We start from the raw sequence: 13,966 nt of genomic DNA on the forward strand, positions 1-13,966 counted from the left end.
ATATAATTATATATTCATTCATTTATTTAATTATGATAAATGTTTTTTTTATATATATTTAGTTTTGGTCCTCCATATACTTGTGCTCTGTCAGTACAAGCCAACAGTTAACAGTGAAAATGTGTTTCCAAAAGGTCCTTCTTTCTATCCAAGCCAAATCCTTGAAGGTTTGTTCTTCATCGTGTTTGCCTAAAAAAGGTACGTATACCGTATTATCACTTCACTTACACACACAGGTGTTTATAAATTACCCCCCCCCCCCCCACACACACACACATATTTATTAGACAGTATATGAAATTAATGATCAACCAGCTTCCTGGAAAGTTCCATGTTAAGGAGAAATGATTACTTAAATACTCTTCTGTAAACATCTTAAACATCCTTTTCCTGTAAACACAATGAATTATTGTTTATAGAACTGCCATAACATAGTCAGTGTCACCTTTCAGTCGACCCTAAGGTAATAAAATCTCTTTGTATATAAAGACTGTGCAATCCTCAAGTGTTTACCCTGAACTTAAATAATTCAAATTCTTCTTGTTCACTTAAGGCATGTTATGAATATTGACTTACTTTACTTTCTTCTTAAGCACTTTTTTGACCCAAGGAGCATTAGGGTCCAGACAAATCTTTTCCCCATTGTTTTTAAGAGTGGCACTGCAGGAATAAAGACAGGTCAGAGAAATCAGACACAGCAATATATTCCATAAGCCGCATAAGACGTAAGGCGTGTTTTGAAAGTTTTGTGAGTACACATGAAAAAAACAGATGTTGACCTTTGGCCCCAGGGCTTACATTATCTCAATGTCATTGCAGTGTGAGCTGGCAGGATGCACCTCCACCTGTCCTATGTAACGTCCAATGGGCCTTTTCTCCTTGGCGATGCATCGACATCGAAGATTCACTCCTTGATCCCCCAGACATGTACCTGAGGTTGTGAGAGTTCAGAAAAGGAAACAATGTAAAACATACTGCTGATTTCCATATGCGGATCAGAAACAGGCAATTGACAGAAAGCACAGGAGTACATGTGTGCTCGCAACAAAGAAATTTATTTAGACATTTTATATGTTTGAACAATATTGAAACATTAGACTCACCCTCTTGGATGGACAGGATGACCAGGAGTGCCACAATAGTGATAATAGACATATCTGCTCTGAAACTGAAGTCAGAGATAGAAGTAGTGTTAGTCAGTAGTCATTCAACCTCTGCAGCAATAAACTGTGATACACATCTGCTCCGTAAGCCCTTTTCTTCTCCCTTTCTTCCCCTCCTTCAGTTTTAATACTTCTCAGGAAAGAGGGCGCTTTAAATTTTGGACTAAAGTAGTGCATTTATTACTGCTCTTGTAATCCAGAAGGAAAGACAGAATATATAATTAATTTTGATAAAATTTGCTTCATCTGACTGCACTAGTCTTGTTAGCAAGTAGGGAAGAATTTTGACACATTGTTTTTATGAGAAACCCCTTTTCCTATGAAAATGGTCTCTGCTGTGACAGAGCACACATAGCAGGAAGAAAGCTGGAATTTGGATGTTTGTGCCTAACACAATATGATACTCTTCTCCACCCTACTAAACTGAGGTTTGGCAACCCAAGGCTATTTAATTGGAAATTATCTGGAATTTGGACATCTGCACCAAACCAAGTGTGTGTATGCTCTCCGTGTCCGTCCTGTTGTATTACAGAATTTTGAAAATAGAACTTGGAAATAGCCCTGCAATATCACTCAGCAACTTTGTTTCTCTTCTCCCTCAAATGAATCACAAAAGTGTACAGAAATAGAAAATGATTTTCTGGGTATAAACACATGTAGATAATCCAATCAAAGATCAAGAATAAGGCAGTTTGTAACTTATTAATGTCAATGTAAATATGTACTGCGTATGTGCTGTATATAACTGTACTGTGCATGCAAAAATAAGATTTAAAGCCTTTGCATGGTAGACAAACATGTAGGGATAGGTTATGACATGCCGGCAAGCTTGTCTTGGCATGAAGCTTAACGTCAGAGTTGCTTTTTACACACGTGGAATGTAAACTCCTGCAGGGCCACCCACTTTCATATAGATACTCCTCCTCAATGTTTTTTGTAAGGGGAAAAAAGCAAATCCATCTTCATCCCCTCATCTGGCGATTTGTAAATTCAAAAAGTCCCTGATATTTCCCGGAATCCCCAGAGACTGGCTCCCTGGTTCTCCTTTTGCCAACTTTCACTTCCTGAAACTGAAACTCATTGTTATCAGTATGCGGTTCTTTGTGTGTGTGTCAATGTTTGGTTTGCAAACCACAGTTTAGGATAAGGCAGTGAATATCAGAATGAGCAACCTCTTTCTAAATGTCCACTATTATACTCTACACCACAATACTCTAAGCTATGTTAAGGAATACTATGCAATACTTTGATGCACTATGCAATGTTATATACATTATCCCAATGCTGATGAAAGCAATATGTGCAAAAACAAAGACCAAGGGCCCTGTTTTCATGCCAGTGTAGCAGAGTCAGTTATAGAGCAGTCATATGTTTAACAAATATGTAATATGTAGGATTATAATTACACAAAATATGTGTAAATAGTCATAACCTGACATTTTAGGCCTCCAGAGTCAATATATGGAATGTCTGAGACCTTCTTTAGGCTACTCCTACACTCACTTTCATGGGTCCCCTTTGTGTAAATGGGGTCTCCCGCCTTTACCTCTCCCCTTTTGCTAAATGGGAGGTTTAATTGACATAGCCTAGTGGCCGTTGAATCTTCTGTGTTTTAACCTTCCTTTTACCTAGATTACTTGCTAGGTTAAAGTTGTGTTGAGTAGTACGCTGATATATTCCTGTGTCCGCACCGCTCTAGACACCATTGGTTATACCATCACAAAGTCAGCGGCAGAGCAGTTGCAAAGCGATGTTCTCATCAGGTGGAAGTCTTTTTTTGCACTTGTTAGGTATTTTCCCGGCTCTAAACCCATTTGTGCTGAGGTGAGTGGAGCGGTGCAGCTGATTTTTTGTATGCTAACACTTTCTAACATAAAGTTGCACTAAACTCTAAATGCAGCTGAGGCTGATAGTTTTGTAGGTAGTTTTCCATAAACTGCTAGAAAAATTGAAACTGATAAAAGCCCTTATCAATAAATTTAGGCTTATTTCAATTCATCTTGAGGTGAACATAAATGTCTATATCACATCAGGGGAGAAAATCAGGGGATTGCCATGGAGATCTTGAATATCTGCATTAACCCTTAAGAGTTCCTCGGGACATTTTGTGCCATTACGTTTTTTATTTTCAATTTTGGCTGTGTTGAATGTATGTAGCTCAAATTTGCCAGAGGATATTCTTTTTAAAGAAATAAAAAAAAGCTTAAAATGGCTAACTACGCAAACGACACATTCGTCCCTTAGGACAAAAAATGCCCCATAGAAAACCATTGAAAATGCCTTTTTTGATCCCACATTTATCCTAACCTAAACTGATGCATTCCTTTATGTTAATATTTCATTTTGCACTACTAGCTTTCAATTTTTTATTTTTATATCTGTCCACCAGTTTGTGCTACTGTTTTCCCTTTTACAGTATGCAGCAAAATTTCACACTTTTTAGCTGTTTTCTGCGAGGGTGTCTTGCCCCTGTGTGTGTGTCATATTGATGTTGGATGATGGTGTCTGTGTAAAAGAAAGGTCTGTGTGTGTGTGCACGTGTGTGTCCAACTTCATCTTCAAAGTCTTTTCTCTTTGAAGGCCACACTCTGCATTATGAACTAATCCAGGAATGAAAATGATGAGCAGCGAGAACCAAAACAAAATTGGGACATTGTTTTTGTTCTCATTCAGGTTATTTATGCAGGTGCACTGCAGCCATGGTTATACACTCACCGGCCACTTTATTAGGTACACCTTAGTAGTAACGGGTTGGAGACCCTTTTGCATGCAGAACTGCCTTAGGCCTTGTCTATGAAGATTCTCAGTCATCCAGGTCATAGTTATCCAACGAAGGTTAAAAATCAAGTCCAGTTGCCCTTGATTTTTAACCTTCGTTGGATGCCTTAGGCCTTGTCCACACAGACGCGGGTATTTTTATAACCGGAGTTTTACCTCTGTTTCAAAAAAAATCTCTGTCTACATGAAAAAACACGCTATCAAGCGCTGCCAAGAGCATGCCAAACCACCAGGAGGCAATATAACCCTAACCGTAAAGCCATGTTGGCCAATCAGTGCCTAATAATATCGTAAACAAAGCAGGCAGTGGCCCACAATCTGACATCAAACACAGCAGATGACGGTGCACACACTCTTACATCGCAAGGCAAAAACACTGCAACATTTGCAGCATTTCTTAAAATCTTCACCCTGGCAGGGGTTTTCAAAAATGTTTGGTTTCAGTGACCTGATACTACGTTTCCATGTGTACGGTACGAACGGCCAAACCGCATAGAAAAAGTCACGGTTTTGAAAATACCCGTGTTCGTGTAGACAGGGCCTTAATTCTTCGTGGCATATTTTCAACAAGGTGTTGGACATATTCCTAAGAGACTTTGGTCCGTATTGACATGATAGCATCATGTAGAAGTAGTAGTTGCTGCAGATTTATCAGCTGCACATTCATGATGTGAATCTCCCCTTCCGCCACATCCAAAAGGTGCTCTATTGGATTGAGATCTGGTGACTGTAGAGGCCATTAGAGTTCAGTGAACTCATTGTCATGTTCAAGAAACTAGTGTGAGATGATTTGAGCTTTGTGACATGGTGCATTGTCTTGCTGGAACTAGCCATCAGAAGATGGGTACACTGTGGTCATAAAGGGATGGACAACAACAATACTCAGGTAGGCTGTTGCGTTTATACAATGGTCACTGGGGCTCAAAGTGTGTCAAGAAAATTCCCCCCACACATTACACCTCCACCACCAGCCTGAACCATTGATCCAAGGCAGGATGGATCCATACTTTCATGTCGGTAACGCCAAATTCTGGACCGACCATCTGAATGTCGTAGCTGAAATCGAGACTCCTCAGACCAGGCAACGTTTTTCCAATCTTCTATTGTCTAGCTTTGGTAAGCCTGTGAGAACTGACCTTAGTTTCCTGTTCTTAGCTGACAGGAGTGGCACCCTGTGTGGTCTTCTGCTGCTGTGGGCCAAATACTCAGACCAGCCCGTCTGGCAACAACAACCATTCTGATGTTTGAACTCCAGCTCAATTTGTCTTGACCACGTCTACATGCCTAAATGCATTAAGTTGCAGCCATGTGATTGGCTGACCAACTATTTGTGTTGATAAACAATTGATCAGTAACCTAATAGTGTAAGTATGAGCAGTAGTGCAGGAGTAGTCATTTTGGAGATGCCAAGACAGCACACAGGAGAATCTGGAAATTATCATATATCATTATAAACTAAGATTATGAACTTTAATCTGCCACTGCAGAAAAAAAAACAATGCATCAAAATCAATGTTGCTGCCAATCAGTGACCCATCTCAGGCCCTGATAATAATAATAATCAAATACTCCTTAAATTGTATTTTTTGGAAATTATTTTGTTTTTTTGTTTTTTCCCTTAAAAAACACAGTGGAGTTTTGTAAACATAATGGCATTTAAAGGGTTAAAATCCCCAAAATATAATTAATGTTTGATATATATATTTCAGGCTCAAGTAGCTTTGAAAGATTGACTCGTTTAAAGTGGAAAGAAATATTAATTTATGACATTTTTACAGCAGTTTTTGGGAAGGAGCCATGTTTTGTCATGAGGGACAATTAATTTTTTTTTTTAAGGAACTCTTAAGGGTTAAATATAATGACAAGGCATGCAATCAATATGTAGCAAACTACCAACTGACACGCCAACTCTTAACTTTCCCTGTTAAATTTATAATAAATGCTATTCCTGCAAATGATAAACCATGATCACGTTGCAGGGCCGCTTGAATTTAGTCTGAGGTTGAATATTAACCACATATACAGCGCTTTCTACTCTTCAATGTTGTAAGTTTAGATGAGGTCAAGGGGAAGTTTGGGAATATCGAAACATCTATGTATCATACTGTCAAAGATGATTTCAACATACTTCCTCTATGATTTCATGAAGCTATAGAGCCTGCTTCCCTTATTGTGCATGTGTGCCTGTGTTCCGCTCTGCAATATTAAATCTTGCAAATCAGTTACATGAATAAAAGTGCTCACAATTGGTCTTTGCCATTGCTATGTATGAAAACAGGAAATACCAGAAATACGCACAACCCTAAAGACTTCACTATATTTTCCATTCTAAAGATCATCTGATGTTAGCACCACAGAGTAAATTTTGGGGGAAGACCAATTGATAAAAATCTGTTTCCTGATTTGGTCACACGCTGCCTGTCATACCATCAAACCATATAGTTCACTTAAATCATAAACTTTCCAGTGAAGTTCATCACATGCTGTCTTTAACCAAATGTTACATTCACATCTGGTTTCCTTTTCAGTATGGTCTAGCAAAGATGACCACAAAATGACATTGTCTGGTTCTAGATAACATCTGGTCATAATTTCTAGGCGGTCTAATATACATTTTAGTTGCTGAAAACTAAAGTTCCTGAAAAGTAAAATAATTTTTTTATTCAGTTATAACAGACATAATTTTGTCTCCTGTCCAAAAGCTTTGAATCATGTCTTAAAATGGGGCAACAATTGAAGAATCAGTGTGTCAAAACTGCAAGATTAGCCCCCCCCCATTCAAAAGTGACTCCATACTTCCTTCTGACGTGGTAACTGCGGGCAGATGTGTTTGAGCTTGCTGAGGTTGCATCAGGCTCAGTCCCAAAGTTGTTGGTACATCGTCTGCTCTTGCTTTAGGAATATCACATGCATGAGCAAGCAATATATGACCTTTTTAATTATTGTCATATTTGTCTTGCAATAACAAACTCAAATGTTTCTCTTTGTGATTATATTTACTGTTAATTTATTATGACTGTATTATTTAAATTGGTAGATTGTTTGGAAAGTGGTTGAAAAACAAAACTTGAGACACTGTATTTCTCTCTGTCTCTCTCTAAATACCAATAACATGCTTTACCAGTTCAGTGCACATTAGTCAGGAGTCACCTTGATGATCTTCAGTAGGTAGCTTACTTGCTATATTGAACTTTAACTGCAGTGAACATGGCAGTGCGTGCAAGGCAGTGTTTGAATTCTTGTTATTGTGTTTTAATAGCATTATTGTTTTAGCAGCTTTCTAGCTGTTTACAGCTGTTGAAGCTGTCCAGATGTTAACAGCAACTGAACCAAAATAACAAGTAGCTGAGTATGTGAGAGACATGCCAACACGGAGTTCATGAATGGACAATTGGTACAACAAATGTCCCTTCTTGAAAATGCAATTTTAGATGACATCAGCAGTTCAGTCACAGATTGCACCTTAGAGGTAATTTTATTACATGTCATCTCTGAATCAGCTAGCAGTTGATCAACAGCTCATCTGTGAGCTTGATGTGAGCAACGGTGGCATGCGCTGTGCAATATGTCTAATTTACAAATAATTGTTCTCAAACATTCCTGTCACATGAACGGATTTATTGCAGATGTGTAGTCGCTGCGTTTTCCCCAACTGAATCTCTCCTGTTCCAGTGACACATGTTGACCCATGAGTCCTCTTGATAAATTAGAAATGTCAGTCAAATTCCTTACAGTGTAAATTCCCACTTGGCTGCTGACAGTCCCAGCTTGCGCAACACTCCTGATCTAGGGAAGTGACTCATTTCCAGGAGCTATAAAGCTGAAACTCTCCTCTTCAGCGCTAGATTCAAACAGCAGAGCAACACAGCAGCTGAACCAAGAAAAGGAAAAGTAGAGGAGAGACGCAATTGAGCAAAAGAAGAACGAGAAAAAAACCCACTTTCTTTACTTTCGTACAGTACTTCAGGCTTAATCGGATAGCTTTCTGAAGGACATTCTTAGCCTTTAGTTTTAATTATTGCAGAATTTGTAAAAGTCAACATGAAGAGCAGCAAAGTCATTGTCACCTCTATCGTGGTGCTCCTGGCCTTCCTGGCCATCAGTGAAGGTAAAATTATTTTGTCATTCAATAATTTAATGTAACAGTATTGAGCATTTAAACTGCCACTACTGCACACATTCTGCTGTCCTCGTTTCCTCAGTGCATCAAGAGTTAACAACACACACTGTTGCACTTTGTGACCACATGTGACTCCTTTCTCCTAACAGGGATGAGTTTGAGGAGCCTGGGTGTAGAGCTCCATTGCCGCTGCATCCAGACAGAGAGCAAACCCATTGGCCGCCACATTGCCAAGGTAGAGCTGATTCCTGCCAACTCCCACTGTGAAGAGACTGAGATCATGTAAGTCTTAATTTCCAAGCTTTCATCCCATCTGCATAGTGATAATGTTGATACTTTTTATTTTGTTATTGTCACTTGTTGGCTTCATCAACATATTCTGACTGCCTCTCTGTTTCTTGCTTGGTGATGCAGTGCCACTCTGAAGAAGACAGGCCAAGAGGTTTGCCTGGACCCAGAGGCTCCCTGGGTGAAGAAAGTGATTCAGAAGATCCTGTCCAAGTAAGTACAGGCAAATCATACCTTATAATGTGCTCTCCCTCTCTCTGTCATACCTTATAATGGCACATAGGTACTAAAATCTACTTTTATGATTATTAGTTCACTTTTATAAAACACAAATTAATTATTTTCTGTTTCTTTTCTCTGCAGCAAAAGACGTTGAACAGACTGGGAGAGATGTGTTTATTGAGTGTGATCGACTTACTGCAAAGACAAATGAAATGTCCCAAAAAGTATATTTTTTGACAAGATAAATGAAGCCATCCCACTGTCCTGATCAGCTGTTGAAAATGACAACAACTTTTACCCACTAAGTTTATGTTTGTATCAAACATGTAATTTATTTAACAAGTATGTTCTTATTTATATGTCACTAGTGTTTGCATAACTGTTATCTTCTATAACTTTGCGTTATTTTCATATTTATTGATGTATTTATGGAATGTAAGTGCATCTTGGTTAAATTATTCAGCTCTGCTGAATACCTATTGTTTAATAAAAAAAAGTTTAAATGAAATTGAAATTGATATTTCTTTGTTTTTTCTTTTCTTAAATATTTTCAGTTTGATATGTCCCTTGTAAGTATGTTTATAGTCATCAATCAATAATTTCATCTTCTAGTAACTAAAGTCTTCTTCTTTGCCGTTGTCAAAGATGTAGTCACCAGCGTAGAGCCACACCACATGATGCTGCTCATGTGATGACATCATATTTTTACTCATATGGGTATATAAAAAATTTGGATGAGATTGTGCAGAGGTTGGTTGTACTTTTAGTTGCACCAGTAAACCCATGGTTTTTGTAACAGTTTTAAACCGTTTTAAAACTTAAATTTAGACACGTGCACTTGCTATTGCATTTGCATCAACCTTCCAACCCCTGCAGATATTATTATCTCTAGGATGATGCTGCAACAGCAAAGAAAATTATCATTTTACAAATTAAAATTAAAAAAGAGCTGAAAGGGTACTCCAACAATTTAATGTTTCACTCAACTTATTGTATTATATTAATTTGGAGGGCTCACAAGAGACAGACTAAAAACAATGGTCTAAAACATAGCAGAAATTTTCTGAATTTTAGCAGCATGGGTAAGGCGGCAAAAATGTTGGATCCTTTCATTTCCATAATGCAACTTTGTATCGTCTTTCATTAGACACAACCTGCCTGGTTAATGTGCATGTGTTTAAAACTCACAAGTCATTCGTTTTTTAACTGGTTCCAGCTTCTCCAATATGAATATTTCCTGTTTTTTTGTGTTTGTTTTTGATAGTAATCTGAAGATGTTTGGGTTTTGGCTATAAAAATAAGGAATGTATATTTGGAAACTTGGGCTAGAGAAGTTGTCATGATCATTTTGTAAACATTTAAAAAGAATCTTCAGACTAATTGATAATGAAAATAATATTTAGTCTAAGCTCTACTCCACAACCCTAGTTTGTAATGGAGCCAGCCATCTGTTTAAAGTGTGCAGTCCCAGGGCTGGAATAACCCGGATGACTTTGTCAGGGTTACAAAAGTCCCTCCAGAGCCACAGAAGGGATTAGACCGGTAAGGTGGGTCTTTAAAGGAATGGGAGGTTATAATGATGTTTATGACTACTAGTAAGGCAAGATCAAAGTAATAATAAAGTTTTGTGTATTTCCTTCATCTAAATGAAATGATTGGCAGGGCTTATTACAGTCTGACAACAGCCACATATACTGCTGTTCCCCCTATTTTTTGTGTCAAAGCTTTTGATTTATTGATTGCTGTCAGGATGTAAAGATAGTTTCAACAATAGGCTATAACAAAAAATGTGTTGTGGTGACAGCCCGGCTGACGGTGAGTGTCCTGTTTATTTCTCCTTTCTTTGTGATTCTGTTTTCCCCTGGTGTTTTGTTTTCCTGTACTCTGCCTGCCTCCCTGTGTCTCCTCCCCTGCGTGTGCTCTCCCTCTCTCTCTCCCCCCGCTCCTGAGCCCAGCCAACGACCTGCACCTGCACCTCGTCAGCCACCTCCTCTGCCACCTCCTCTGCCTGCCACACCTACCAGCAATCAGCCTCATCTCTGACAGTACTTCTACCCCGGTTCTCCAGTCAACCTCTGCTTGATTGTTGTTGCTCCTTACCCGGTGCCCACCACTCAAGCTCTTGAGTATTCTGCGTCGTCACTGTTTCCTTGTACTTTGTTTTCCCTGCTTCTAACCCTGTCTGTATCCCCTCCAGGTTCACTCACCTCCGTACTCCGTTCCGTCAGCTGGGCTCGCCACTCTGCCCTCTCCCCTCGGACCTCCTCCACGGCGTCCTCCCGGCTCCTCCCCGTGCCTCCTTACTTCCTCGGTCCCCAGTGCCCCCGGCTCCCTTGTCTCAGTCTCCTCGGTTCCCCGTGCCCGTGTTTCCCCGGCGTCCGCCTCTCCCTCACCTCCACTCCCTCAACCCCATTTTTCCCTTCAATAAAACCTGTTCATCCTGAGTATTGCGTTTGGATCAACTCTGTCCCCACACCATAACAAAATGCTTCTACAATAAATTGCCTACCCCAGCAGGCTTGCATATGATAACTAAGTACCGACTTTACTTTTACATGATAATATTATCACAAATGTGCTGTTACTGATCCTTCACAACAAATTCCATAACTACAAGAGAAAACATGTAGGCTAATTAACTAATCATTAATACAGTTTGTTACTTCTGCTTCAGCTTTAATTTAAACACTATAATAATCAACTTTTTTTTAGCCCCTTGTAAATGTCATAAATAAAATGTTTGGTCGTTTTTTTCTAGAATGGCAGCAAGGTACATTAATATTAAGCTTATAGTAGCTACTATTGTTATTCTTATTATTATTTGTAATTGTCCTATGTGAGGATGCAGGAAAAGGGGCGGGACTCAGCGCACAGCAGGGGGTAGGTGCGGTGGTGCGGCGTCTGATGCGCGCAGAGACACTACTCTCCTCACAGCGCTGGACTGACACCCACCAGAGACAATGCACACACAATGTTGCGTCTACGAGCTGTGAAAAGTCGCTGCATGTGAAGAAAATAAAGACACAGCAAGCTATAACGCCGGAAGCTCTCTTGCCCAGACTGAAGCACTCACAGGCAGTGTATTTACATTATATCATTCCACCAGAGCTCTCGCCGATGCGCTTCAGCTGTGCATGAATCCCTCCGTTTGGTTTGCAGGTCCAGGACAAAACCGGGCGGCGTTGACGACTGTGTGTGGTGGATACTGTTTGTGAGTGTACCTTGTCCGCGTCTCCGCACACCCTTTGGCACCTCCTTCAGGATGGCGTTAACTATCTGCACGAGATTTACCGACGAATATCAGCTGTTCGAGGAGCTGGGGAAGTAAGGAAGCTTTTTTTTTGTATTATCTGGCATCATTTCTGTTTGAAATGTCAGCCTGTTATGTAATAGGCCGCCTCGGGTTTGGGACGCGGATTCCGCGCTCTGTGTCAGTGCGTTATTGTATGTGTGAGTGTGCGCGCTATTGATAGTGTAGCAATGAAACCTGTGATGCAGGGTGAGAAAATACGCTATAGCCTATGCAGGCCTGTGCAATGGCATCCTGTTTGTTTGATACCCACATCAGAAGCCCGGCTTGCGTTTTGCGTGGATGAAAGTGGATGTCGAAACGAGCGTGTCGTCATTTCCATCACGTGCAGCCACTGATGTTGCAATTCTACCTTTTGGTGCCACTGGAGGGTGAGGAGCCCCCTTGTTGTTAAGCGGACCGGCGTGAAATGCATAGGGTTGTGTGAAATGCTGAGATTTGGTAACCTACCCCCTCTGTCTCTACATCTCTCACCCCTCCTGAAATCCTCCTCCTACTCCCGCGTGACAGAAATACACACTCGGTAATGCGACAGCAAACTATGTAGTTGGCGATAACACATGACCCAGCCAAGCACCGAGCTGCGGTCAATTATCAGACACAGGCAGGGAATTCCTCACCCTGAGAGAGACACAGAAAGATCCAGGAAGCTGCGTGTGTGCGCTCGTTCATTATTATTTCTTATCGCGCATATTTGTACCTGTGTGGTCATGCGCTGCCTGACCTGCAGTCTGCCCACCCAGCACCCCGTGGTCGGTGTTTACAGCCCCCAGATGTCTGCACTCTGGTGTTGACTTTCAGCCAAAGCAGAAAGAGAGAGAGATGGAAACGTGCTCCCAGTTACCCAGTGTCTCCAACTTAGCGTCCTGACTGAAACAATTGATCACTATGTCACCCGGTTTAATGAAAGCCAGTGTTTTTAGTGAGGAAGAGGAACTACAGCCTCAGCCCCCCACACCTGCATTTATGATCCTACACTGTGTTCATCTTACACCATCTGTCATTAATAATGCAGCCACATTGCTTTTATAGTAGCTTTTAACTCACCTGATCCCTTTACAGTGTGCAGCACCATTCCCCCACACCTACATACAGTACAGTATACCAGCTGGTTCTGATAAAATGAAAGTACCACAATGTTTGAATTATTTCAGGAGATATTATCACAGTGCTGGAAGATGTTGGAAAGGTTAGTAAAGTGAATAAGATGAATTTATACTGATGCATTAAAAAAAAAAATCACCCAACTAAGATTCAACTGGCTTGCCTTTACTTTTCTTTCAAACGCAAAGTGCATCTCATTTTACTGTGCAGCTACTACACATCCTGTCATGTAGTAGCCTACTGTACAAAACAGACACAGCATAAGCACGTCACGGTGCCCAACTACACCGGATAGTCAAGTAAAATTCTTATGTAACATGTTATGCGATGATCATTTCCTTAACCAAATCCTCTATAAAATAAAGTAGAGGTAAGCTTCAGTGGCAAGCTGCTCGCTCCAAAGGATGTTAGATAACATGTTAATGCTACACGTCACCAGTAGCTATAGATTACATAGGTACAAAGCTTCAGTTATTTCTCATATTTTAGCATTGTTTTAACCAAATAACATTGTACAGTAACATTACACCACAGTTGTCAGCCATTAGAAGTGAAAGAACATGGTTCACTTGAGGTAATGAGGATTCTCTGCTTTGTCTCTTTAGTGTCTGTATCCAAATGCTTTTAACTGTTTTCTGATATCTGATGTTGTCCTGAGCTACACAGGATGAGAACAGATTTTTATTTGAAAGAAAAGGCATACACAGACAGAGCTGGAGGTTGAATAGCAAAGCGGCCTATGTGGCTGCAGAGTCGAGGTGGACCGCTCTATGGCTGCATTTAGAGATGAGAGATGCAGCACTCTGCGCTTCTCCTCCCTCAAATATAGCTGACCTAGTTTTTTGATCTTCATACATGTGCCTGAAACACCATAAAAGAAACACATGGCTTAAACAGTGGATGGGTAGGCATGTTTGTTGGTGTTAATGGTCTTGTGATGAGGACAGTGCTGTTGGTACTGGGTGTGAGTGTGTCTGTGTG

At 40.3% G+C, this 13,966-nt stretch overlaps 3 protein-coding genes across 11 annotated transcripts in view; 2 read left to right on the top strand and 1 right to left on the bottom strand.

Annotated features, from left to right (window-relative positions):
- Positions 1-145: 145 nt before the first annotated feature.
- On the bottom strand, positions 146-1,264 carry LOC119899106 (interleukin-8-like). Its single transcript, XM_038713529.1, has 4 exons — positions 1,104-1,264; positions 799-931; positions 577-660; positions 146-189 (listed from the first exon to the last, which is right to left on the bottom strand). The coding sequence occupies exons 1-4, from the start codon at positions 1,153-1,155 to the stop codon at positions 177-179; spliced, it is 282 nt and encodes a 93-aa protein (XP_038569457.1). The 5' UTR covers positions 1,156-1,264; the 3' UTR covers positions 146-176.
- Positions 1,265-7,732: 6,468 nt separating this feature from the next.
- On the top strand, positions 7,733-9,079 carry LOC119899104 (permeability factor 2-like). Its single transcript, XM_038713528.1, has 4 exons — positions 7,733-8,049; positions 8,211-8,343; positions 8,476-8,562; positions 8,713-9,079. Exons 1-4 carry the CDS (start codon positions 7,983-7,985, stop codon positions 8,723-8,725), a joined length of 300 nt encoding a protein of 99 aa, XP_038569456.1. The 5' UTR covers positions 7,733-7,982; the 3' UTR covers positions 8,726-9,079.
- Positions 9,080-11,378: 2,299 nt separating this feature from the next.
- Positions 11,379-13,966, top strand: part of camk2d2 (calcium/calmodulin-dependent protein kinase (CaM kinase) II delta 2) — a 37,952-nt gene continuing 35,364 nt past the window's right edge. For 2 of the 9 annotated variants that reach the window (XM_038713515.1, XM_038713518.1), the window contains exon 1: positions 11,388-11,895. In XM_038713515.1, the coding sequence (XP_038569443.1) occupies positions 11,834-11,895 (62 nt within the window). In that variant the 5' untranslated portion in view covers positions 11,388-11,833. Of the gene's footprint in view, positions 11,896-13,966 lie in introns of all 9 variants that reach the window. The other 7 variants (XM_038713522.1, XM_038713523.1, XM_038713516.1 and 4 more) reach the window with 6 other exon arrangements.

This window comes from Micropterus salmoides, unplaced genomic scaffold (assembly GCF_014851395.1).
Source record: "Micropterus salmoides isolate LMB-PRFRI ecotype aquatic unplaced genomic scaffold, ASM1485139v1 Ms_hic_scaffold_12, whole genome shotgun sequence".
NCBI lineage: Eukaryota > Metazoa > Chordata > Actinopteri > Centrarchiformes > Centrarchidae > Micropterus > Micropterus salmoides.

Coding starts and splice junctions, on each gene's coding strand:
- LOC119899106 (XM_038713529.1), bottom strand. CDS start 1,155: ATGTCTATTATCACTATTGTGGCACTCCTGGTCATCCTGTCCATCCAA. Junction 932..1,103: donor CATCCTGTCCATCCAAGAGG/GTGAGTCTAATG, acceptor TCACAACCTCAG/GTACATGTCTGGGGGATCAA. Junction 661..798: donor TGCAATGACATTGAGATAAT/GTAAGCCCTGGG, acceptor TTATTCCTGCAG/TGCCACTCTTAAAAACAATG.
- LOC119899104 (XM_038713528.1), top strand. CDS start 7,983: ATGAAGAGCAGCAAAGTCATTGTCACCTCTATCGTGGTGCTCCTGGCC. Junction 8,050..8,210: donor CTTCCTGGCCATCAGTGAAG/GTAAAATTATTT, acceptor TTCTCCTAACAG/GGATGAGTTTGAGGAGCCTG. Junction 8,344..8,475: donor TGTGAAGAGACTGAGATCAT/GTAAGTCTTAAT, acceptor TTGGTGATGCAG/TGCCACTCTGAAGAAGACAG.